This window comes from Gambusia affinis, linkage group LG06 (assembly GCF_019740435.1).
Source record: "Gambusia affinis linkage group LG06, SWU_Gaff_1.0, whole genome shotgun sequence".
In the NCBI taxonomy this organism is placed as follows: Eukaryota; Metazoa; Chordata; class Actinopteri; order Cyprinodontiformes; family Poeciliidae; genus Gambusia; species Gambusia affinis.
This window is the reverse complement of record NC_057873.1, coordinates 2,672,222-2,698,977: the sequence shown is the minus strand read 5'-3', so window position 1 is coordinate 2,698,977 and position 26,756 is coordinate 2,672,222. Positions and strand designations below refer to the sequence as shown.

General features: G+C 39.1%; 1 protein-coding gene and 1 long non-coding RNA gene across 4 annotated transcripts; one reads left to right on the top strand and one right to left on the bottom strand.

Moving 5' to 3' along the window:
- Positions 1-20,398, top strand: ccdc9 (coiled-coil domain containing 9). Of its 3 annotated transcripts, none has more exons than XM_044120071.1 (14): positions 1-21; positions 2,175-2,222; positions 2,362-2,466; positions 4,059-4,208; positions 5,789-6,151; positions 6,586-6,669; positions 6,754-6,918; positions 7,007-7,191; positions 8,363-8,424; positions 9,704-9,824; positions 10,466-10,613; positions 10,692-11,316; positions 12,033-12,188; positions 17,839-20,396. In XM_044120071.1, exons 2-14 carry the CDS (start codon positions 2,220-2,222, stop codon positions 17,841-17,843), a joined length of 2,172 nt encoding a protein of 723 aa, XP_043976006.1. In that variant the 5' UTR covers positions 1-21; positions 2,175-2,219; the 3' UTR covers positions 17,844-20,396. The 3 variants fall into 3 exon arrangements, with proteins under 3 accessions (XP_043976006.1, XP_043976007.1, XP_043976004.1); XM_044120072.1 differs by lacking the exon at positions 1-21 and adding an exon at positions 918-1,076 and having other exon boundaries at positions 5,792-6,151; positions 17,839-20,398; XM_044120069.1 differs by lacking the exon at positions 1-21 and adding an exon at positions 920-1,076 and having other exon boundaries at positions 17,839-20,395.
- On the bottom strand, positions 12,127-26,743 carry LOC122832927. The gene is made up of 3 exons (XR_006370896.1): positions 24,433-26,743; positions 13,064-13,216; positions 12,127-12,208 (listed from the first exon to the last, which is right to left on the bottom strand). It is a non-coding gene; the product is annotated as an uncharacterized LOC122832927 (long non-coding RNA).
- Positions 26,744-26,756: the final 13 nt, after the last annotated feature.

Here is a 26,756-nt window from a genome sequence, read left to right as displayed (position 1 = left end):
AAGGCTTAGTCACTGTGAGAAGTAAATACTATTGTCCTTTATGTTATGAATTATTTCTGTGCTACAAATATATCTATTTATCCATCTGTACTAATATCCATTCCTGCTATCGATATGATAGCAAACTAGCAGCACAACTTCACAACAGCTATGTACTAGAAAGAAATTTTTGGATGTCGTTACATTTTCTGCTTTAATTTTTTTCTGTTATGTTGAAAAATATGTTCTCAATATTTACATTTTTGTTTTTTTCTCTGCTCTATAAAATATGTTTGAGCTGACTGGTCACAATATTACAGTTGACCTGTGTTAATTAGCATAAAGGAAAAGAGCACCTGAACATCTCTGCAGACCCCACACATCCTGGACACAAACTGTTTAGTTGTTTACCTTCAGGGCGGCACTAAATGTGCTACTTTTACAAATAAGAGAAACAGCTTCTTTCTAACTGTCTCTCCAATAAACACTTAACAGTCAGTGTTAAGTGTTTATCACTTAACACAATGTTAGGTAAGTGATAAAAAAAACTTTTCAAATAAAGGTGATTCTAAATCTGATAAAATTAAATTTTAGCTCTATTTTTATTTTTGGGGTTGTTGTTTTTTTAATTATCATTATTCTATCTTTTGCAGAATTTTAAAAACTAAAATAATTGTAGATTTTATAATGTATCAGACATTCTTTTGGTGTGTGTGTACCTTTAAGAATTTGGGCGGCACCTTTCATCCAGACTACCGTTGCTGACTACCGTTAAATGAAATTTAGTAGCTAGCCTCTCCCGCCATCTAGTTGTCAAAATATATCATTACAATTTCTTAAAATTTAAGAAATTTAAAAAATTTCTTAAATTTTATATTTGTTTCCAACCGTTCAAATTAATTTGAAACAGTCCGTTTTTTCTGTCGTTGCGGTAATAAGTGTCCGTGTTTGTATCACCGGCGGCTAACGTATAGCACTGCCTCTTTAAATCTGCCGAGCGGGTCATTATTTGGCAGGAAGTTAGCTGAAGCTAGCTCAAAACCAATAATGAAGACATTGAGGAGCATTTAGCTGCCTTTTAACGCTCCTTAAAGAAGGTAGATATGAATACCGCGTGACTTCTAAAGATATAAACGCGTGCTAACTGTCATTTGTCGGTGTTGTTGATGTTTGCGTTTGGTTTAAATGGAGGTTTGGCGGTTTGAAACTGCTCAGACATGGCTCATGTTGCCAGAATTACATGTAGACAAACAAATACATTACTGTTACTGATTATTAAGAATAAAACACGGGTTTATTGAGGCTCTGTATCCGTTAAAGTCTGTGTGTGACCCTAAAGGCTCAGTTATTTTGATTGTGAGCGCAGCTCTAAGACGCTTAGAGAAGCTTTGGAAACGCATGAAGGATTTATTCATGTGGGTTGCTGTGTGTATACCTGGATGAAAACGCATATATCTAATATTTCAGTGGCTAAAATGAATGATTACAAAACAAGCAATTCAGACATTTTCCCAAATTCACTTCTTTCAATATAAAACGTATCCATTAACTACATTCGTTAAATGTTCATCACCAAACTCGGTCCTCGAGGGCCGATTGCATCCAGCACGTTTTAGTTCTCCCTGGTGGCACCAACAACCTTTTCAACATGTCAATTTTCTTTTTAGGCCTTCTAACGAGCCATCATCTGATTCAGGTGCGTTAAACCAAGGAGAGAACTAAAACATGCAGGAGGCCGGCCCTCGAGGACCGAGTTTGGGGACCCCTGATCTAACATATGAATGTCCAAAGTGCGGCCCCGGGGGCCATTAGTGTCCCTAAGAATTAGTTTGCTTGGCCCCTGACTGATTATTCTAATTACCGCTGGTTGTTCACTAAATGGACATAAGGGAGGTTATTATTTTACGTAACAACAGATAGAAACTTTATTTCAGACTCAAACAGACGCACATAACCACAACCAACCGAAAACAGGATTATATACAATTTATTGTAAAGTCACCTAGAATTGACTTTCGGTTAAATAAATAAAAGTTGAAAGTGCTTGGCCCCTGACTGCAGTTGAAAAATGGTGCATATTTGGGCCTGCGGCATATGGGACCGATGTACATGAGATGATAGCCAGGATGATATAACCTATCTTATAATGTTAACTAAATAAAATAAAGTTTTATAATTTTTTTTTTACATTGCAGAACCAAGATTTTTACTTGTATTTGAAGGCACAGTCCAAGGCAGCTATGGTAAGTAGAGAGAAGAATAAAAACAATGAACTTGGGATATGATGGATGGAAATCCATCCCTACAAACTGTATTTTAGGATAAGTTTTCATCTCATAATTCACTGATTTTCGCTCCTCTTCCTCCTCCTCTTCGTCTCAGTCTTCAGCAGTGGACCTGAAGACCAAGGAGGAGAAAGATGCAGAGTTGGACAAACGAATTGAAGCTTTGAGGAAGAAGAACGAAGCTCTGATGAAGAGGTACCAGGTAGGAAAAAGTTATTTAATATGGACATACCACATATTGTCATGTCCTCCCTCCTACTGAAATCAGCATGAAGATGATTTTGCTATTGAAGGTTTGGCTCTTCTTTTTGAACCATGAAAGAAAGTGATCAGTCAGAAAGTCCATCTACTTTGCTGAGGTCATTTTCACACCTTCATGGACTCTGAAGGGGCCGGCCAGCTCTCTCTCTCCCCATGATTTTGGCCCACAGCATGACTCCACCACCTCCTTGTTGACGTCACAGCCGTGTTGGGTCATGGTGGCCGTCCACCACCGATCCACTACTGCATCCATCTGGACCATCCAGGGTTGCTCAGCAGTAATCAGTAAACAAGCCTGTTTGAAAATGAATCTTCATGTCCGGCTGGGACCACTGGGACCACTGGGACCGGTTCTGCTTGTGAGCTCTGGTTAGGGACCCAAAAGTAGGTTCATGCACCGCAAGCCTCTGGAGGATCCTCCACCTTGAGGTTCCAGAGGCTCCAGCAGCTTCAAATAACTGTTTGCTGCTTTGTAAAGACATTTTAACAACAATTTGCATTTGTCTAACAGAAACGTCCTCATTCTGCCTTTATCTGTACAAACCATCTTTGTTCTGAATCAGCCACAAAATCTCTTCACAGTACAATAATTCTTCAGTTTTTTTTAAATATCTAATGTTTTCAGACCTTGTCCTACGGCACTGCACTATCTGGTGATTTTTGTCAGCAGAGATCCTTTCTCTTTCCCATATTGCTTGAAACCTGTGGCCTGCTTAATAATGTGGAACATCCTTCTTAAGTAGATGTCCTTTAGTTGAGCTCACCAGACAAACTAATCAACCAGCTCTATGAAAATAATTATAGTGATTCAAAGAGCCCTGACCCACAAAACCATCCATAAATTTAATAGCACAACAAAAAATGTAATCTTTATGACACTTGAATCCAATTTGCATAATAATTTGTAACCCGGTGTACGTACAGACAGACAGACAGACAGACAGACATGTTTTTTCAGCTGCAGATTTCTTCTTGGCTACAAATGATCAATTGTTCATAAAAGGAATGCTGTTTCTGAATTTTAGGAAATAAATTGTTTTTTATTTAAATTTTTGTTGATCTCAATATATTTTTTTATATCGTATAAAAAATCTACAGAGTGAGCCAATTTTTTATCTAATAAATCGATTAATCATCAGATTAATCAATGACTAAAGTAATGTTTAGCTGTAGCTCTAATTAAAATTTTTTTTTCTGCTGAAGTGGGTTTATTGTAAGTTTTATTAATTAAACTCATTACATTTTTTGTTTAGTTATACATTACTATCTCATACAAAGTATGTATTTAACAAGGTTTGTCTTAAAAATAGATTTTATTGTTATATAATTATGATGTAGCTTTATGAGCTATAAAAATAGCAGTGAATTTAGGTGACCTAAGTGTATGAAACGAGATTAATTCTAGAATTGATAAACATTAAGTGAAGCTAATATATCAGTTAACATGTGTTTTGTAGTTCATGCAGGCTTACATTTAAAAGTTGATTTAATGGTTTTTCTGGGGGGTTGTAATATTGATGTTGGTCCCAACAGGAAATTGAGGAAGACAAGAAGAAGGCGGAGCAGGAAGGCATCGCCGTGACGACGCCCCGGAAACCCCGGACACACGAGCCGGAAGCGGACCGGAGGAAGACGGAGAAGGAGAACCTGACGGTCACAGTGGATCTGTCCAAACCGGCAGGGGTCAGGCGCTGCTTCTCACTGGTTCACATTATTCACCGCAAATTATGATGTTTTTACTGAAACAGAAAAACAGTAATAATTCAATGATTTTATAAGAATAAATCAATGATTCAGTAGTTTTATATTAAGAATAATTCCATGATTTATTTTTACAAAAAAACAGTGTATTGAGAACAAAAACTAAATCTCTAAATGTTCCCACAATATTGGTACTGCAGCTCGTTTCTCAACACTGCCACCTGGTGGTCATTGCCTGGAATAAACACATTCTGATTGCTAATTACCCGTTTTAACATATCAATATTGGATGCTTAATACTGGCTGAATATATTTTATAAAGATAAATACAAGCTGATGTTTGGAATACTTGGTAATTATTGAATTTTAATTTCACAAGCAAATTTAAAAAGGTTCAGTGGGTCGGAGTGTAAGACCTGTTGGCTCAGAGCTTCCCAGATGATGTAATAATGTTGAGTCATGTAGTTAAAACAGATTAAAAATTAAAGACTCAGACCACCGGCTCACCCAAACTGATTTATTCTGGGAAATTTACTTCTGATCCTGCTGAACTATTCTCCTCCTCCTGTTTATGGACTTAATGAAATTATTCTCTACTGAAATGGGTCTTTGAAATCCACTGTCGATGGAGAAAACTGGCCACCTGGTCTGGATAATTTGGAACCTAACGAGGCTTGCGTTTCCTAAACATCAGCAAATGAGTTTGAGTTTTTATTTCCTCTCTGTGGCGTTAGTTCAGACAGAGTTGATTTGTGTCTGTTGGACCTGGTAGACCAGGGGTCTGCAACCTTTACAATCCAAAAATAAATGTTTGAACTCAACTTTAGAGAGGACCTATCATGTCAAATTCCCATTGTACACATTTTTTAACTTCATTTGTGTCTCTAGAACCTATAAAAACAACCCAAGCGCTTAATGGTGTCTGAAAAACAGGCCATTTCAAAACCTCCTGATTGTTGTACCTAGCAATCCTGGTGAAATTCTGCCTGTTACTTAGCAACCCAAGCTGAGTTCCGCCCGTTACCTAGCAACCCCAGCTGAGTTCCAGCATGTTTGGTCAGCTGGTTTTACTGCTGTATGCGCTGTACAATGATTGTTGGAAAAAACAAGAGTTTTGTTGTTGCCTTGTCATCCAGAAGCCACTTGCTGCATTCTTGTTGGTTGTGCAGGAGGCTCCACTTCTGCTTTTCAAAAGATGTAAAGTGTATAATTGTGAATCTGTTAACAGCCATTTTCATGTGAGAGAGAAAATGCCACCTGTTTCAGATATTTAAAACAAAGAACTCATCAGTAATGATCAGTATGGACTGATATGACACTCTTATATCGTGATTCGTTTTTCAGTCCTAACTGGCCATGTTTCAAAAAAGCTAGAGCACCTTAGATGGTGGAAAAAATATTTTGTTCTCCATCTTTTTTCTGGCTTTCAGAGAAATACGTTTTCTGCTGAAATTTCACAATTTTAAACTGAAATTAATAGAACCAATTCGCCGGTAAACATTGTGTTAGAGTGATTATTTTGGATTCATGTACATCTGTTCCTGTATTGTGTGTGTCTGCAGCAGGACAAGAGAGTTGTGAACGACTGGAAACCCAGCACGCCTCGCGGCCGGAAGAAGTCAGAGGAGAGCGACAGTCCTAAAGGTCAGAGCGACGGCCGCAGCCCACCCAGGAGGACGGGGTCGGGCAGAGTGGGCCGAGGCGGTCAGAGAGGAGGAGGACGCCAAGAGAGGAGGGACCGGGAGACCAGAACTCCCAGAGAGGGAGAGTCTGCAGAGCCAGGCGGCCAGGGATGGAGAGGAGGAAGACGAGGAGGAAGAGGCGGGAGAGCAGGAGGAGGAGGAGGAGGAGGAGTTAGAGAAGGAGGAGCAGGGAGTGGAGGCGGAGAGGAAGGTACACCAGGAGGAATGGACAGAAAGTCAAAGGTGAGAAAGGTTGGGGAAAGTTTATTTATATGGATGCAAAGATATGAAACCATGAGCCGGTATTAATATTGAGGTTACGACTGCGATGCAAACAAAGGATCAACTTATGGTTAATTGTCAGTTAATGGTTTATTAATTATAATTAGTTCCAGTTGGTTAACTAACTATTTACTAAAATTAATATTATTAGTGAACCAGCATTTTTATCTACCTTGTAAGGTTTTCAAATAAAGAAATACTTTAAACTTTTATGGAAAAAAAACAGAGTAATTTTCAAACTGATAAAAAAAATAGATAAAATATGTTAGTGGTGCTTTTAGTGTCAGTGTTGTGGAAATCCAACGCTATTTATAAATATATTTAGCTTCCTGTTTGAATGTTTTGCATTTGTAAAATGTAATGTTGCATTTGTAATGTTTGTTGTTTGTGGTCAGGAATGGGAGGAGAAAAGGCGGCAGAACATCGAGAAGATGAATGAGGAAATGGAGAGGATAGCAGAGTACGAACGAGGACAGAGGGTATCCCAGCCACCGGATTTAATCTCAGATTTTATTCTGTTGAGTCACAGATTGCAGGGTTTGGTCTGTGATTCATCTGTTCAGGTGGAAGGAGAGAAGCCGATCCGTAATTTTCTGGATGACCCGAGGCGTTCGGGTCCGGCTCCAGACATTGACCGGAAGGAAGGCAGCAGGAGACACGTCCGGAACTGGGGAGGGCTGGACTTTGACAACGTGAAAACGGGACACGAACTGGAGCGAGAGTGGACCGTGAGCCGTTTGTGTGATCCTAAACCGGGATTAAAAGATAAAAGTTTCATATTTTAACGCCGCCCTGCTTTCCGCCGGTCTGTTGCAGAGTCGGCGGCCGGGTCCGAAAGGCGGTTCTGTGGACATGACGATGTCGATGACCGGCCGCGAGAGAGCAGAGTACCTCCGCTGGAAGAAGGAGCGTGAGCAGATCGATGAGGAGAGACTGGCACGCCACCGAAACGCCACGGGCCAGTGGAGGCGGGAGTGGGACGCGCAGAAGACTGACAGCATGTGAGAACGGCTTCACGGGTGTCAAACTCGAGGCCTGGGGGCCAATTTCAGCCCGCCATCGCTTTTAATGTGGCCCTTAGGGCTCTACATAAATAGAACCATTAAGATAACAGTTGTGTGTTTCAAGATTATTTTGCCGATCAAATCAAAACAGTTTTTATTTGTTTGCACTGTTTTGCGATTTCACGCAAAATCAACAAATCCTCAAACTTTTTTGCAGCAATTCGTTGTTCCCACAAGTCTGAAATGCCATCTTAGTAGGCAAGCGCAAAAATGACTTCCTAACCAATAAAAAGAAAATATGTTGATGCTCTTGTGAGATTAAGATACATGAACAGGATCGGTCTGGGATCGGTCCGGGATCGGTCCGGGATCGGTCCGGGATCGGTCCGGGATCGGTCTGGGATCGGTCCGGGATCAGTCCGAATGAGACGGAGAAGGAAAACATGTCTGACAAGCTGCTTTCGCCATCCTACTGCGCCACAGTTAACTCCTAGTGAACATGAAGAGAGGACACAACATGGAGGAGCTTCACCTGAAATCTATGGAAGCATCCAATCAGTGTTTGTTTATTGATAATTTATAAATGGGTTTGTAAAAGACGTACAAATTCTTCATGTGAATAACAAGGTTCTGGTGACAGGCAGAGTGAGAACATGTAGAAACAAACACCTGGGCTACATGCAGATAAAAGCTACATTAGCTAAGCTACTTTTGCTTGTTCGGCAGTAAGTACTACAGTAAATATCACTGATATTTATCTTGGTATTATAAGTATCACTGGTGGAAACCCTGATAGATTGTTTTGACTGATGTCGCATAAGCAAATTATAAACTATAAAGTTATAAAACAGCAGAGAATTGCTTGAAAGCAAATAAGATTTGTTAGTTTGACGTCAACGGGCTAAAAGTAACAAGGAGGACGGCGTTCAGTAGAGTGCAAAGTGTTTTTCTACTGAAGGACATTTCTAAATGTTCTGCTAATCCAGCCACATTTAGAAAGGTCGTGTAGGTCATAAAGAGCGCTGTGGTCTTTCAGTGTCGCGTTGCCCTCGCTGTGTAGCCATGCAGTTACCTCATTAAGAGACAGTCTGGTTTATTCTTCCTAAACCAAAGTAAACCATAAATGAAGCTAAAACGTCTGTTTTTCCCCCTGTGGCTTTGTTTTCAGGTTCAAGGAGGATCCAAATGCGGCTGCAGAGGGTGTAACGGCAGAGGAGGGTGGCAGGAGAGGCAAGTCAACCCAAACAGGCTGCTTCTTTTCTTACGCAACAGCCTTTGACCCTCCATCACATACACACTTTCTAGCAACTTCACACATCAGACAGCATCATCTCCTTCCTCCAGCTAATTAAGCTGCTTATGTGAACGCTTGCTGTATTTCCCCACGGTCCAAATGAGCTTCAGCCGTTCTGTTATCGGAGGAGCTTTTATAAAAGACTCCAGCTTTCCTTTCTGCTTGATGATGAGTGACGTCCATCGCTAGTGTTGCCTATCAAACCAATGTTTTCACATTCATTAAAGTCACCATAATAGAGGGTAAAACCATCAAAAAATCTGTCTTAAAGTCCATAAACATTAGCCTGCTGTGTTCAGTTTATTATGTTCTTTAAAACAGGGGAAATGTATTAATATTAGCCTTTACCAGTATTATAACCTTAGCTCTGCTAACGCTGAAGCGCTACACCAACATGGTACTTTTCAGAATCTATTCAGTGGAAGCTAATGTTAATTACTGCACTGTCATGGTAGCAGAAGCTAATGCTAAAGAGCTACACCAATAGGGTATTGAGTGGAAGATAATGCTAAATTTGTTCGCTATCATGGTATTTATCACAAGCTAATGCTACAGTGCTAATTTCCACCATATTTATATGCACTCGGTGAAAACAGCACGTCCCTATCTTTGGACAAGACCTTTCATTCATTACTTCAGTTTTATAGTTGTTGTTTTGCTAGCATGTTGCTGATGTTGCCTAACTGAGCGCAGTAGGGCTTCAGTCAGCTACCAGCAGGACGTTAGCAGATTTTAAACTGTTTACTGATGCATTCTGGGTACAGAATAAATGGCATTTGTTGCTCCACATCCCAAGAACGTGAGGAGAGGAAACGGAACTGCACTGTAAACGGTCTTTACCTACTTCAAAATAAGAGCATGATTATGAACATTTAACTACTTTAATGTTTTTTAAAGTTGGCCACAGCATTAATGATAAATTAGCTCTTCTGTTTGCTGATTACACCGCTAATAGCTGGAGTTTCCAAGAGGGTGTTGATCCAGAACACGCTTCCAAACTTGTTCTGAATCCCTGTATAATTTTGTTTTTTGTATCTCTCTTAAAATCTTTCTTTAATCTTGTTGGGCTCGACATGGTTCCTTTAATGTTTTTTCTGTTTTGCCTCCTGATTCTTATTTTTGTGCAGCATTTTGGGCTTTTAAAAAAAATATTATTTATATTAAAAAGTTGGGTTTGGATTTATCTTCCTGTAATATTTACAATATTTCCAACAGACGACAGCAAGCGGCCTCCTAGAGGACCAACATTTGGCGACTTCCTGTCCCAGGGCAGGAGCCAGGGGCCCCGCGGGGACTGGAGCAGAGGAAGGGGCCGAGGACAGAGGCAGAGCTACAGGTGAGTCCAGAAACCTTCCCAGACCAAACGCAACGTGTCAACAAAAAACCTCCAGTGTTGAGCATGGTGGTGGCGGCGTGATGCAGGAACCAAACAGCCACTGTATCAGAACCAGAGCGGCTGGACGTGCTGTGGTGGCGTAGGGGACAGACAGCGCGACCCACATTTGGAGGCCTTCAGTCCTTGACGTGGGTTCGATTCCCGGACCCGACCGACATTTGCCGCATGTCTTCCTCTCCTTTCCCCCTTCCTGTCAGCCTGCTGTCATATAAGGGACACTAGAGCCCACAAAATGACCCCATGGAAGAGGAAAAAAAAAATCAGTGCGGACCGCTTCAGAACCTCCATCTGAAGGTTCTGGTTTTACGCCGTCCTCAGGGACAATGTGCAGAAACCATTAGTAAAAGATGCTTTGATTTAGCTCAAGCTAAATCTGGTGAACGTTGCCTTCGTTCCAGGGTATTTTTTAAGGGTAAATAAAAGAAGAGTTTTATTTAACAAAATGTAAATTGTTTGTATTTACCAATGCTAAAACATCAGTTACGCTAACACTGAAGCATTACGCCAACACAGCATTTAGCAGAAGCTAATGCTACGGCGTTTATGGTGATTAACTGTTTCCTTTTCGGTGTCATTGACAGCATGCACGACAATCGTTGGGAAGGAGAGAAAGAAGAAGAAGAGAAAGAAAAGGAGGACAAGACGAAGAAAGAGGTAAAAACTACATCAAAGAAAACAAAGAAAGAAGAAGAAGAAGAGAAACCCAAAGCTGAAACAGAAGAGCCGAAGGTAAGCGGGTTCAGCTGGAGCTGAAGATACACATGAAGCTAAACTTTCTACCTAACTTATCCTTTTTTTTTTCTTCAGGTGGAGGAGAAAAAAGAAGACGAGGCAGGAGACGATGATGATGAGTGGGAGGACGCCAGTGAAGAGGAGGAAGCTGGAGACAGAAGCGACTTGGAGAAAAAAGACAAAGGCAAAGCCGTCTCACCTCCGTCGGCCAAACAACGTTTGCAGGAGAAAACGGCGGGAAGCCCGAAGGAGCAGCGGGCGCCGAGGCCAAAGGTCCGAATCCCTCCTCCTCCGGCTGCGGCGGCGGCCCAGGGGTCACCAGAGGGGGGGAAGCCCCTCAGCCCGTTCTTCACGCTGGAGGGCCACCACCCGGTGTCAGACTGGGGCGAGGAGATGGAGATGCAGTCGCCGCGGAGCAGCATGGGGGCGGAGAGCCCGATGAAGCCCTCCAGCACCGAGTCCAGCCCGCCGCAGAAGAAGGAGAGCCAAGATGGCGGCGCCGGCCAACCGGGCGGGGCGCCCACGGATGAATCTGCTCCTGCGGCGGACGCCCAGGAGAACGTCACTGAGACAGAACCGCAACAGACCGCCTCAGAACCTCCATCTGAAGGTTCGGACCTCGGCCCGTCCTCTGCTGCTCCTGAGGTCAATGAGGTTGCCGTGACGACCGACCAGAATCCACTTCCTGCTCCATCAGAAGGTAAAACGTCTAACAGCCACAACTCAACATGAAGAACATCAAAGCTGCAGTTCGTTACTAATTTGTCAAAAAGATCGTTATGTTGCGACAGTAAAATGCGATTTTTATTTAATTTACCTTTGGAGTCAATAAAGCATTTTTGAATTTGAATTTGAGACAAATAATTATTGAAAAATCTGAGTTCCTCTGCCCAGAAACAACCAATCAGAGGCAAGAGGAGGATCTTAATGCTGTCAATAAACCTCATGTACGCGCTGCTCACAGCCTCCTCTTGTTCTCTTCTTTCTAATATCAGAGCCTGTCATGAATGCTAATGCTAGTTATCCATTAGCATATTTAGCAAGGTACAAGAGGTTGATTGACGGCCCTAAACCCCGCCTCCCGGCTCTGATTGGTTGTTTCTTCAGACAGCAGTAACAGCTCAGGGAGGAAGTAGACTGGATCGATTTTCATAATATTTCAACTGCTTTCTCCTATCATTACGACTTTATTTTGGTAATATTATGACTTTATTTTTGTATTATTACAACTTCTGATGTTATTATCATTATTTAGAATTTTTCTTTTACTATTACGACTATCGTTGTATCAGTGCGACTTTATTCTCTTAAAATTGACTTTATTCTTGTAATCAAACACTAATTTCCTATCCTGACACTGTTTTAGATAAGACTGTGGTACATGAGTCTGTTTTTGACTTTCTGTCTCTCTGTCAGAGGGTCAGTTGGACCCTCCCCGTCCCGCTGAGTCCTTTAACGGTGAACAGATTTCCTCCGACGCGCCGGTAGAGAACGAAGACAACACGGCGCCCGCTGGGAGCGACGACGCCCCGGCAGCCGAAGCCGAACTCTCCTCGGATCAGACGTCATCAGGTTGGGAAGCTTTTCTCTGACTTCCGGTTCATTAGAGTCCAAAACAGCAAATAATGGTACAGAAAGAAAGACAAAAAAACTAAGAGAATGTCAGTAAAAATGACATTTAAAAAATCTCCAGCAGTTTTTTACTCAAAAACAGTAAAACATCCAATAATCAAATACAATTTGTAGTTTCCAAAGACGGCTTTCATTTTTATTGCTGGAGAAAAAAAAGAAATAATTGAAAGGAGATTGTGCAACTTTGAGACATTTTCAGACCTTTTTTTAAATTAAAATGCAATTATTATTTTACATTTTTAGTTTAAAACAAAAATACAAATACATTGCTGATTTTGACCATCGATGTAAAAAGTCTGGACTCCCCTGAACTAAGGAGTTGGGCAACTTAAATCTAATTTTCTCTATAATATATAAAGAATATTATATATTTATATATATTAGATATATATAAATATATAATATTATATATAAATAATATTAATTTATTTATATTCAGTCATGTTTAAGTTACTTGCATCACTCTTAGATACATACATATCTTATCAATTTCATTGCTTATGTTTATATTTGTATTATTTATATTTAATATGTTGAATGGAAAGCTTGTCAACTAATAAGCAATTTTCTCTTGGGGATCAATAAAACATTATATTCTATTTTATTAGGACACTCTGGTTTAAACGGTGGTTTCCATCAGTTCAGAATAAAGCCCACTCTAACTTTTAAGCCTGTAAGTTTTGAATCAAATCTTTTGGGTGCTTTTTGTATTTTTCTTTTCGTTTAAATGTTTGCTTCTCATTTGGAATCGTTCAGAAACGAACGTCTTTATTGATCATTTCCCCGTTATTGTCTCGTGTTTGTGTGTGAGCTACTTGAATCCCGATGCTTTCCATAAATCGTTAGCGTGTCCGTTTGCAGCGCGGCTCCAGTGGGAAGGGGAACCAGTCATCCTGCTGGAATCAATAATCCGCTCACATTTCCTCAGCAGCTCCTCATCGTCTCAGCGCCGCGGTTTGAAAGTGGAGCTAAGTGAATAAACCACAGGCTGCAGTCATTATCCCTCTGATTACAGCCGTTTAGCTCCTGTCCTCTGTGTCGTCGCTTAAGCTAATGGAAAAGTTCGTTTTAGATATTTATAACATAAAAAGGAAAACTGTAAAAAGACGTGAATCGGAAACCAAATGAGCCTTTTGTACTTTGTAGGAAAAATTCAAGTAAGTAACTAGAAAAGAAAGTTAAACTGGATTTTCTCTACATTTACATGTATTTAAAAATGAGTAGAATTATACACATTACATCCTTTACAAGTTTCACCCTGAGAGCAAATGCTGAAGATGCTAAAGTAAGAATCAAAAAACCTTTTATTCGGTACGCATCAATATAAAAATCTGAGCCGATTTCGATGTCTGATATTAATATCACAAGATGGAAATAAATATCGGTTGTTGGTACCGGCCCAGTTTTATTTATCAGGCCAATACCAATACATTAAAAAATGTATAATATGGTTTGATACCGATGTTGGTGCTGATGCATTGGGAGTCTAGCAACGTGTCAGTCTTAACCAAAACAAAGAAGAACTCCTAAAATTTGATGTCACTCCATTTTTATTTACATTTTTCTGGAGAAGGAACTTGTCTTCAGAGGATTTTGTGTTGTTTCCTTCAGTGATTCTTGGTGCAGCGCCCCCACAGGCGGGGAGGGGAACAGGCTGCTCAAAGGGTTGGGTTGGTTTGACTTGGTATACAGAGAAATAGAACCACAACAACTGAAACTGGAACAAATGTTTGTTTTCAACTTTGTTCCCAAATAAAACCTGATATAACAGAATATCAGGTGTGAAAACAGCCTGAATGTGAAGTGGACATTTTCCTCGTTAACTTGTAGTCACTGTTTCATCAACTAAATCAAACATTTTCTCTGAATTTACTAGATTAATTCTGGGCAATATTTTTGACCATTTACATGTTCAGGAAAAATTATGATTTTTTTACGCTGAGTTGAAGTACAGAATAGATATAGTTATATTTTACAAACAGACAGATTTACTTTATATGAAACAGCTTTAGATTAAGTGTCGTTCTCTTTAGCTGCTGTTTCTGTTTTCTCTGTCGGGTCTAAAATAGCTGCTGTCGGCTCAGGCAGCCGCTGGTCCAAAAAAGGAGTTGATTGCTGTGAAGGAATCTCCAGACCAAAGCAGTCATCCAGACTAGACCAGTGTCAGTCCCACCCTCCGACCCTGAAGTACCGGCTGGTCCCCTACCGTGACTTCATGACGCAACGCAGTGCAAAACTTTAGAAATGAGGAGATGAAATAATTAAAGGTGACCCATGATGCTTCTTTAGACAGGTTAAGATCGGTTCATGGTCTCTACTGGGGGTCGGAAACCCGCGGCTCCAGAGCAACTCTTTAGCTTTCCCAGTGGCTTCCTGAAGTTTTTCAAAACTGTTTGAAAATGGAAAAAGATGGGGGTGGGAAATATATTTTTGTCTTAATATGGTTTCTGTATGAGGACAAACATGACACAATCATTCTTAATGCTATAAAAATGTGTAGAGTAAATATTGCATTTCAATATTTCTATCAACGAGGATTTGCATGACAGCCTGTGAGGTTTCCTTCAGCTGGGCGGGGCGCGAGGCAGGCGGCTGTTGTAAACGAACCGGCGGGTCTGTGATGGTTGGTCATGGAGAGCAAAGGGGAAGAGAGGCAGATTTTTTTGTTTTTGTAGAGTAGAAAGTAAGAAATGCTCACCAAACATACTGGAATTTGGGTTGGGTTGCTAGGTAACCGGCGGAGTTCCCCCGGAGTTGCTAGGTAACGGCACAGTTCCTGCTCATTTGAGATGTTTTGTTCCAGAAGTTTTTGAAATGACTCATTTTCCAGACACTAAAAACATGAACTTATTGCCAAAAAACAGCCGAGTGTTTTTTTAAAATTCCCAGGTTGTTTTTAGAAGCATAAAAATTTCCAAAATGTTAATTTTGCATAATAGTCCCTTTTAAAAATATTGATATTTATTTTGATTATTTCAAATTTAGAACCAATGACACATTATGTTAGGTATTTAAACAACATGGCAAATTAAAATTTACCAATAAGTTACTATAAAATGTGAAAGTTACACATTTAAATTAGTTTTGTTTTATTTTCAACTTGATTTATTTTTAAAAATAACTAAAACTATATTATCGGATCCTCAGGTCCGAATAATTTAGTAAGATTTAAATAACTTAAACACTTGTTGATTTCAGGAGCCATTTTTATGTTTCTCCAAACGATTCACTCAATATTTACTCAGTGACAAAGATTTGAGTCTTAAAACATGTAAACTGTGAAACCGTAACATGGTTGAGATGGCCATCGTTTTATTTTCTTTGGAATGAGGAGGAACACTGATCGCATTTACGCTTCTGGTAACTGGTGTGTGATTACCAGCAGAAGTCAGGTGACGTGTGTGTGTGTGTGTGTGTGTGTGTGTGTGTGTGTTGTTGGATCACGGCGGCAGCTGTGTGTTGCGATCTGGGTGGGGATCAGGAAACCGGGGAAATCAGAGGCACAATTAAAGCTTTTAAACGGCTCCATTGGAGGAAATGAGCTGCACCCTGCAGAAGCGATGATGGAGCAGATATCAGGAGGCGTTTCAAGCCTGATTGAATTAAATCCCGTCGTGTTTCCAAGACTTCTGACTGAACAATATGGCAGCAGCGACAGGCGAATGTACACAAAAAAAAACTTTCAGGAATAAAAATAAAAAACAAAAGCTACAATGTTTCCCCAAATCCAATTTCAGCGGTGGAGACATTGGTTGCTATGGTGATTCCCACCTAAAGTAGAGTGGAGGGAAACGCTAAACATTTATCAGAAAGAATGAAAAGCGGACTAAAAAGTCTTAAAGATGTAGTGATTTATAGGCTTTATTAAGACTGGGCGGTAAATCAGTTGTTTTATTAATTGGTATTTTTGGTTTCTGAAGATTTAATTTAAAAAAATAAATAATTGTTTTCCACCAATTCACTACTTGGGTTTCCATATGTTGGAGTGCATGACGGCCATCTTGTTTCAGAAGAGATTTTAAAGCTTCTGTCTATTTGGACTTTAAATTCAGGTCAACTCTACAATAAAATATTAGGACCAGGATAAGATTTATTATTGTTTATTACATTGTAATATTACGGGAATAAAGTAATCAATTACACCAGCATTAAGGTGTAATATTAGGAGCACAAAGTATTAATTTTATGAGAACTAAAGCAAAACTTTGAAGTTAAAAGTTTTAGTTTTCTGTAAGTTTTATAGAAAATACTTCATCCTTAATTGAAATACTTGAGTTTTTAACATTTCAGCATCAAATTATTATGACCAGCAGGACTTTAAAACAGTCATGGAAACGACTGATCACACACACTCAGTTTGTCACATCAAATCCTGATAACTCTAAGCTTTTTTCTAAAAAAAAATAAATTAACAAATAATTCCTGTCCCACTATTTAATTCAGTTATTACAACTAGTTTACTGCTCACTGGATCAGAGACGGTCAGTATTTTGTTTCTTGTTTTTTTCTTATCTTTTTGGCTCCTGACTCATTTTGATTTGACATTTTTGGCCCTTGTGACAGAAAGTTTGGACTCCTCAGATTTAGCTGAAGATTCAGTAACGTGGTATTGAAGGAGTAAAGAAAAAGAGTGAAACTGTGTTCCTTTAAAGTCGCCTTCCTGTCGTTCATTCATTCATCTCGGCAGATTGAGTTGGATTTATTTAAGAGACGTTCTCTCTAATTCGCATCTGAAGAACGTCTGACTGATTGTTTGTGACGACAGGATCAGGGTGTGTTGTTGTTTCACAGCTGGATGAGGATCTCTCTCTGTCTGCTCTGGTCTCATAAAGCCTCTTCAGGACTGTTAAAAAACAATCATTCTAACGACTAATTGATTGTTTGACGATTAATCGATTCTTCTGACCATTAATCGATTATTTTTACAAATAAACTTGGCACGGTTTTTTTTCATTAAACCCTTAAGCTTTTTTTTATACAATATTAGAAATACATTTAAAGATGAAAGTAAACCAATAATGCAATTAATTTTTAAGTAACACAACAAATGTTGCTTAAAAACATAATTCCTTTAGTGAACACTTGGTCACTAAGAGCAAAAGCTCAGTTCTCACTGCTTGACGTATCAATACTGATCTGTTTGTTTTGATTATCTGATTATTAATTTGATAGCAGAAGCTGCTTAATACATTTTTTATACAGAATTTGAACCAAGAGAAGCTAAAACCGCCTCTGAGGATTTCTGGGTACAACATTATTTTTATCTTAATTGCAAAATGTATGTATTTTTTGTACAGTTTTGGCTTAATTACTGCCCTAAATTTGTTGTTCTTTCAGCAAATTACCAATCTAATTAATCACCAATAAATTACCATTTATTAATAGTATTAATCATGATTAATCCAATTGTAACAATTAATCTGATTAATCACAAGAAATGAAATTAATCTGATTAATTGTGGTTGTTTAATATGATAATTAATCGTTTCTACCTTCCTGCTCTGATTAACTGGAGTCTCGCTGCTTGAGTCGACGTCAGTTTGGGTTTTTTCTCCCCATCTAATCCTTTTCTTCGTGTTTCCACCGACAGGTTGAGACGGACAGGAGAGGGAGCGAAACATTGGCGGCACCGAGGTTTACATCTAAATATGACTTTAATCATCATCACGAGGAAGAGGAGTGACGGAGCTTTACACGCATGGACCAACCGGTCGCTCTCAGCTGGTTTTAAGACTTTGGATCACTCGTTGGTGAAATCTCCATCTGTTTCTTCAGTATTCTGAATGTTTTAATCTCACTGCAAACGAAGGGTTTCTTCCTCCAATGAGATATAAACCAGATGTTAACCTAAAGTCTGGATGTGGCTTGTTGAAACAAGGCCAGATCTATAAAAAAAAATCTTTTTTTTTCACATTTATTACATGAAATCATGGTTTGAAAACAAATTTCTTTGATGAACTGAAATCTGTGTAAAAAGTGGCATTTTTAGCATCTTTTAGCATCTTTTCTGTTCACATGATATAATCTAGTCGGGGTCAAACCTCCTTTTCAGCAAAGTGAGTTAAATTCAGATTTTTAGATTAGAAATGACCAGATTATGCTACATAATTTGCAATTTTTCAGAAAAGACTGGCTTGGTGACGTTATGAAGTCACCTGCAGCCGCTAGCGATGCTAAGCTAGTTGATTCAAAGCTTCGCTCTCAGGTTAAAGTGTAGTTGCTGGTTTTAAATCCACCTGCAGGATGTGAGTAAAGGGGATCTGACTCTTTAATCCCATGTTGTAAATAAGATCAAACAGATACAGTGATTGGCTGGATTTGAATGTAAACGATGCAGTAAACTGACAGAAACACTTCATGAAGACAACATGGCGTCTGAGGCCCTGTTTGCACGACAATGATCCAACGAAAATGGAATTTTTGTTCTGTTTCTGTTAACACGTTTACATGAAGACGTTCTAATTACAATCTTTTGTTTACACATTAACGGTACACATCGTAAACGTGTAATGCTCCGGCCACGCCACTAGTTGGTGCTAGGTGCTTTGAAACTAAGTGCGCATGTGTTTAAAAAAAACAAACACACACTCTACTTGAAAGCAGGTCGATTTGTGTTTCCCCATCAGGTACCGTTCCCCCAGATACTGGGGAGAAACACACACCATGTGTGTCTGATTAGGATGGAGATGGAGAAAAGAGGGATAACTTTGCTGAAACACGTTGTTAGAGCTTTCACGCTGTCCGTAGTTCTCTAGATAAGAGCGCTGAACAAGCGAGTGCTCGTTATGATCACTGAACAAGCACACGTGTATTTTTCCACCTGAGCGGTGCGGAGCGGTGAAGAGACGCTGGAGGAACCGTATCTGATTGGAAAACACAAATTGTAGTAAGAGCAGCATTGTCAGTAGTTTCTTCTTCTGTGTTTTGCGTCACGCTGTGCATGAGGTAGGGATTCCCTGACAGAAAAGATCCACAAGACAACAGGACCGGAACGTTTCAGAACCATTGCACTCTGGAGCCCGTCTTCAATCTGTGCCGTTGTCAGAGGAAACATTCAGTGGTTTGACGTAAATGTGCAGCACAAACGCAACAAAACTCGTCCATTTTCACCAGAAACTGTCGTCGTGTAAACAATGCCTGAGTCTGAAATGCTGATTATTATGTTGCTTGGATTTAAATCATAAAGTCTGTTTTTACTACATTAAGTAACAAACACAAGTTTGTTTGTTTTTTAATTAAATGTTGCATCATATCAAATCATGTTTTTAATTTTGAACAATCATGTTTTTTGCTTTAAACCAGCTCCTCTTTTCTCTTCATCCATGAATTATGTCTGAGTTTGTTGCCACAGCGACGCAAAGAACAACACTGCCTCTGATGCTAAAAGTTTGTTTTTATACTTTCAGTTACCTTAAAATGATGTATTGTTCGGATGCAGTATGTGTGTTTTGTCTCTCCCCTCGTACCTCAGCAGACCAAGAGGGTTTTTATTTGGTTTGTTTTGAGTTTTTCCTTGTCTGTAAATGGTGTTTTATCTGAGCAGCTGTGTGGAGTTTGAGGACAAAACGGCAAAGTGATTGCTTTAAAATATTCGTGTCTGGGATCTGATGAATAAAAATCGTGAATTTGGGTTCAAAGACACCGCAGTTTCTTTTCTTAATGTCCTGCAGCTGTTTCTGTTAAATCCTGCATGTAAAGTCGATTGCTTTAGTTTTGTGATAAAACATGTTTTTCTATGTTCACGACAAACTACGATTCTTCTGGTGGTGGAAGAAAATATCTGGACGCTCCATCATCCAAACAGCGGGTAGGTCGCTACAACTTCTCCATAGAACTGAGATGAGTACCTTGTGACAGCCAGAACATTCTTTTTCTGCCCGGAAGCAATTTTAAAGCCATTCTTCATTTGCTTGTTTTTTGGTGTCTGGAAAACAAGCCATGTCAAAAACCTCCATGAAGCTTTAACTTTCTCCTGATCTCTGTAGATGTTGTCAGCATTTCCACATAATGCCATCTACTTTATGAAGTCCACCAATTCCTCCTGCAGCAAAAACAGCCCCACAGCATGATGCTGCCGCCACCGTACTTCAAAGTTATGGTGGTTCAAACTTTCCTGTTTTCCTCCAAATGTTGGGATGGTTATTATGACTAAGGATGTAAACAATGAATTAGTAACTGGTTTATTAGATTCAAAGTAGTTTTGGATCTTTAATGAACTTATATATTTAATTAAAATGTTGACAGACAGTTTCTTTGTTTTGTTTTTCATTTTTAAATGAATTTTGTGGCCCTTCAATAGTTTTTGTTTGGTTTCCTTATTTTTAATGTTGCGGTTTGGCCGCCATCCAGCAGAGGGCGCCGCTCGTCCTCTTGAAGCGATCCGTTGATACAAGATTAAAGATGGCGGCGGGAACAGAACAGGAAAGAAAAACGGTTGAAACAGAATCCGGTTTGGGAGGAAAATGTTACTTGCTGCGTCTTGTTTTGAAATATTAACACTCGATAAGCTGATTAAGTTTCATCTTAACAGCGGCGTCGACTTCTCATTCAGAAATTACGGATGTGCTGCGAAGGTAAAGAAATATGATGACAGAAAAGCGGAGGGGATAAAGCAGAAAATAAACGAGGCTGATACTTTTTGGAGCTTTCGTGAGCTAATGCTCTTCTGGAAGCCGTTTTAACCTCCCTTCAAGAGAAATTAAAGACGGTAATTCTGTGTCAATATCTCGGTGTTCATGAGGAATTAAAAAGTTTGACTTATTTTTATATTCATCAACTTAAAAGTTCTTTATAAATATGTCTAAATCTAATGGTGTCAGAAAACCACAATTGTTTGTTTAGTCAGCCAGTATTTTAAACAACTGACCTAAAATAATGTTAAAATGTTATTATTTTTTGTTTTTATTCAGAATATTATGAAAAGTTTAGCCCTTTATGTTATGGAAAGCGTCTCAAAATATCTAAGAAAATTGCTGCATGTCGATTAATCGTAAGTCGATCGATATGATCAATCAACTTTAGATTAACTCGTCAATCGATCATTTGCATCCCTATGACCAAACAGTTTCACCAGACTACATGATGTCTCTAAAAATTCTGTAAAAGAGAAAATTCATTTAAAAAATATCTTAGATCAGATCAGCTTTTTATATGTTGATGTTAGAAACATATTTAAGCTGCGGATTTAAACAAATCATCAACTATTTGCATATTGCATTTCAGGCCATAGTGTTTTTAATTATTTAGAAAATTAACTACTTGCATTTATTTAATCCATGTCTAATACTGCACAAAGTAAACTTTGTTGCATAAAAAATTTGCAGATGTACTCTTTTAATAAGGAATTCTGTTAAAATGTAAATGTGTTTCTAATATTGTATTGAAACGCTGAAGTGGTTAAATTATTAATCTGATTAATCATCCAATTAATCATCAGAATAATCGACTTTGGCGTTGAATTTGCTGGAAAAGCTGCTTTTGTTCCGTAGAATTAAAAAATTTGTTTAGAAACCGTTTTATAATCCTCCCCAGATTAATGAAGTACAACAGTTGCTTCTCTAATTAGGATTTATTGCTTCTCCAAAGTAACAAATCTCTGATTTACGGAGTTAAATAAATCGGTGCTTATATGTTAAAACCAAAGATTTTTGGTTTGTTTGTTTTTAAACATTTCTGTTTATTTATTTAATAAATCTCGGAGCTCAGGGAGATGATTTGTCTGTTTTATGATAGAAAAAACCTAGCTGCAGTTTTCCCTACTGCAGAGTTTTTCTTCCCGGACCAGAACCAGAAGCAGAACCTTTGGTTCTGAAGCGGCTCGTCTCTGCTGCGGGACGTTTCTCTCAAACTGGGACCCAATCGTTGGATGTTGCGTCCTTTCAGCTCCTCCTCGACCCAAACGGCATCAAGTCGAACAGAAACGCAAAGAACAAAGCAGGAAATGATGCCGGCTGCTTTTCAAAATAAAATCTTAATCAAACATCAGGAATTCTTATTTAAAACGAGAATTAAAGTGTCAAAATAATCTCTGGTTAAAGATATTTAAAGTACAACTTTTCAATTTCAAAATAAAAGCCATAAAGTTTTAAAATCGCCCAATGCATTCACTAATGAAATATATGTCACTTTGTTAGTCTTATGTGGTTCATGGAGATGTATGTATTTTTATTATTTATGAATTTATTTACTACTTTAGTTCAATTTATTCTTGTGGCACCAATGTACAGTAAAAACTTACGTTTTGTATTTTTTTTTATCTTAGAAATTGCATAATTATATTTCCTTATTAAAAATATAAACGTATAATAGGAACATTGTTAACTTCCTGAAGGCTAAATGTCAAAGCAGAAGCTTCTTAAAGAGACAGTTTCAAGGAATTAAATACAAAGTCAAATTTCTTCCAAGTCACAGTAATTTTATAGCAACTGATGATAACATAGTCAGTTGTTGCTGTCAGTTATCATTACATGATGGTGCTATGAAATGGTACTATGTACCAGAAATACATAATGCTGCCCCTTTTAAAAACAATATGAGTAAATAAAACTATTTGAAGCTTATACAAAATAAAAAATAATAAACACAATATGCAACTAAATGACAATTCTAGAAAACCACATGTTGCATGTTAAAGGTTTTGTTTTTTATGCTTCTTTATGTCACATTTTTCATTTTCTTTCCAAAATTGTGCCTTAAATTTCTGTAATCCGTATGGTTCTGAATTGGGCTATAAAGTTTATTAAAAAGAAAAAAACCAGAAGCTGATTAAAAAGATCTGAAATGGAAAAAACATAAACTTTTCTAAACTACGTTTCAAAAAGTAGCTTTGAACATTTTTTCAGTTTCGCATATTTTTTTAAGTTTCAAAATGTTTTTATCAGCTTCATATTTTTTCTGTTTAAAAATTGTTCAGTATCAAAACTTTTTTTTTCAGTATAATATTTTTTCTTTAAACAAACAAATTCGCCTCAATTTAGCTCCATATCATCGTTTTTGGTTTAAATGACACGTTTCAGTTGCGCACATTTAATTTGAAAGCGCGCACCGGAAGCTCTTTGTGCGGCTCTCCGCAGCTTCACAGCGGTCCCGTGCAGCTCATGCCTGGAAAGCATCAGTGAGTTCAGTTTGTCCGGTGCGCACAGAGGACTCTGCGGGGTCACGGAGCTGCAGCGTCCCGCGGACCGAATCCGAACCTGCTTGCCCTGCGACCGGCACCAGAGCCTGAGGAAGACCCGTCCCGACCGCCGCGGACTCAAATGAACAGACCACATCCATCTGAGGAGCAGATTCCAGCGCTGGTTCCGAGATGAAAGCGGCCGGCAGGCAGGTCGGGGTGTCCTCCGAGACGCCGAACGGAGACACGAAGCGGAGGCCGAGTTACCCCGGGGAGCTGCGGGCCAAGCACGCCAACATGTCGTCCAAGATCTGGGTGAAAGTGGCCATGGCCATCGCTTACTTCTTCAGCGTGTCCGTGGCCGCCTTCATCCTGGCTATCTACTACGCATTCTTCTGGAAACCCAACTCTCCGAACAGCACCGAGGCGGCGAACTCCACCGAGTGCATGCCGAGTTTCGGATGACTGCGCGGGACGCGGTAGACAGGTGAACGCACACACCTGACAGGCGGCTGCGGGGTGATGGAGAGGATTCTGCATGGATGGAGGAGCTTTTCCGTTTTTATCCCCGAACCCTCTGGGTCTCATTCTGCACGTCAAACAGACACAGAAATGTCGTTTTTGGATTTTTAGGAGTCCAGATGCTGCCCTTCTGTCAACCTTTAAGCCAGAGCCCGATTCAGTTTGTCCGAGCCTCTGGGCACCGAGGCGTCCAAAAGACCCCAGAAGTCCCTCCGGATGCAGGACGTGATTCCCAGAAGAGATCCTCCAGAAAACACCTGATACGGTTTGATTAGGGAACAAAAATACAACATTTCCCGCTGCTGAGGTCACAGTGTCAAACAATCCAAACTAATTAAAAACAGTTCCTCTCCTCGCCTGTAGGGGCGTTGGAGAAAACGACATGAAGAAGACATTGAGCCTAGCCTAGCTTCCTTCTTCACAAAAATATAGACAAAAACGGAGTAGCGTCAGATTTTTGAATTTCTCTTTTGTTTTTGGTTTTAGAAAAACCACAAGCTCCTTCTCCCACTGGCACGAGATCAATACGTTTGGTTTGATTGTATTTACCCAGAATGCCCTGCGTTGTAGTCCACTTCCAGCTTTTTGGAGTGGTTTCCATCTCAGTTGAAACACTGAGTCAAACCATCCAAACTGTTCCCTTCCTCGCCTGTGGGGGCGCTGTACCAAGATCCACTGAAGGGAACAACATGAAAACGTCTGAAGACGACACTGAAACCAACTTCCTTCTCTGCAAAAAATGTAAACAAAACTGTCAGATTTTAGAGGTTGTAGGATTTTTCTTTCGTCTTTTCTAAAAAAACAAAACAAACAAAAAAAAAAACCCTACAAGCCATTTTTCCTGCTAGCGCAGGTTAGCAGGTTAGTTTTGGTTGTATTTACCCAGAATGCCCTACGCAGAAGTCCACATCCTGCTTTTGGAGCGGCCTAGAGCCCGCTTGGCGTTCATATATGCATTCAAACCACACCAGAGTTCATTTCAACCGTACCGAGACCGAGGTTTGTATGTGGATCAGAGTTTGATTATTTTGGTCCAGTTATGCATTCAGAGCTGTGTAACTGTTTCTAGAACGTGACTGGAGCTCCAACTTAAAAAAAGAGTTAATTTATTGCACGTAATCAAATTAAGTTTGTCAAACTTACTTCATTTACGTTTGTTTAACATGACAACGTAATAAACTTAATATATTTACTTGGATAAACTTAATTTTTAAGTTGGATCACCTGTTCTCTTTTTTTCAGTGAAGAATGTTTTAAAAACTTGCTGCTTTTTTTATCTTTGTTGGACAGAAATGGACTCTAATGCCACATTATTTCCACTCCTTATACGTACATATAGGTAGCATCTAAATTGTCTGGAGTGAGAAAACCTTTAAAAAATAAAAACAATCACGTTTTTCAGCATTTTTCTTCTGAAATATTTAAATATTCATATTCTCTGCAGCAGAATTGATTCCATGCATGAACCACAAAGCGTCTTGACTGATGCTCCTGTAATCCTTATAGAAGTTTTTTAAAAACATGCATAATTGCTGCTCAGAAATCCCCCCATGCTTTAATTCCGGGGTGTCCAAAATGTGGCCCGGGGGCCAGTTGTGGCCTTTAGAACAATTCTGTGTGGGCCCCGACTGTTCAGGAATGCTACTAATTTGCCACTTTAGTGGTAATTTAAAAAAAATAAATTTTACAGAATTTAATGCCGTTATAATGGAGAGTGTTTAATTTAATATTAAGCAGCTAAAAATCTTTACTTGGGGGGATAGTGTACATTTATTTTATTAATAAACTTGTTTTTTGAAGAAGGTTCTCATTTATGTTGCTGGAAATAGACTAAAAAAGATTTTCTAAACCAAAATTAAAAATTGATCAAAGTTACACTGCAAAAACACAAAATCTAGCAAATTCTGTTCTAACTTCTAGTGCAAATAACTTAGTGGCTACATTTAAAATAAGAGAAAACTATTTTTTTTCCAACATGTAACTGTTCATTACATGTCAATAATTCCTTAATACTGATGAAAATGTACCAGTTCCAATGGCAAATTATGAAATAATCTGTCAATGGAACTAGAATTCGGTTGCTAGGTTACGGGCTGGGCTTGGCTGGGGTTGCTAGGTAACGGTGCAGCGACCATTGTTAGCAAAATAAGTGGAATAACTCGCCATTGGAACTAGAACTTTTTCATCAATATTAAGAAAATTTTAAATTAACCCAAGCCAATTTTTTATTTTTTTTTTACTGTCAGTTAGTTTTGTCATATTTCAAGTGTAATTATTTTGCATTTCAAGTTGGAGAAACAATATGGCCCCCTGGGTATTTTCAACGTCGGGATTCTGGCCCATGTTGCTAAAAGTTTGGACACCCCTGCTTTAAGACCTTCTTAAGAGCGGAAAACTGAAACTAAGACACTTTAAATCACTTTAAAACCCTGGAGGAGAATCACTCTGCATCTGTTGAGCTCTACCCAGGAAGACAACAAACTCCTGCAACTTTTTAACAATATAAGAAAGAAGTGAACTGATGGACCTCCCCTCCTGCAGCAGAACGGTTGTCTTCTTTCTTTTTCTTTGCACGGCAGGAAGCTGTTTTCATTCAGGTACCAGGAGGAGATGTAGCCTAAACCAAGTGGATGATTAACCTCTCTTTATTATTGTTTTTAGCGTTTAGCGTTGTTTAGCATCGCCTCACAGAAATTAGCATAAATATTACAACGAAGTGTGACACTGATTCTGAGAAAACCGTTTATTCGCCTCACTTTATAACTTAGACTGCAGTCCTTAAATGTAACCAGACTGTTTTATTTACTGTTATGATATGATAAACTATGCATTTATTCCAGACTGCGTGTGTGTGTTGTTCTCACTGCGGTGGA

Excerpts from the sequence above, each read along its gene's own strand:
- ccdc9 (XM_044120071.1), top strand. Across the intron at positions 6,919-7,006 it reads AACTGGAGCGAGAGTGGACC|AGTCGGCGGCCGGGTCCGAA; the intron begins GTGAGCCGTTTG and ends GGTCTGTTGCAG. Across the intron at positions 7,192-8,362 it reads GCGCAGAAGACTGACAGCAT|GTTCAAGGAGGATCCAAATG; the intron begins GTGAGAACGGCT and ends CTTTGTTTTCAG.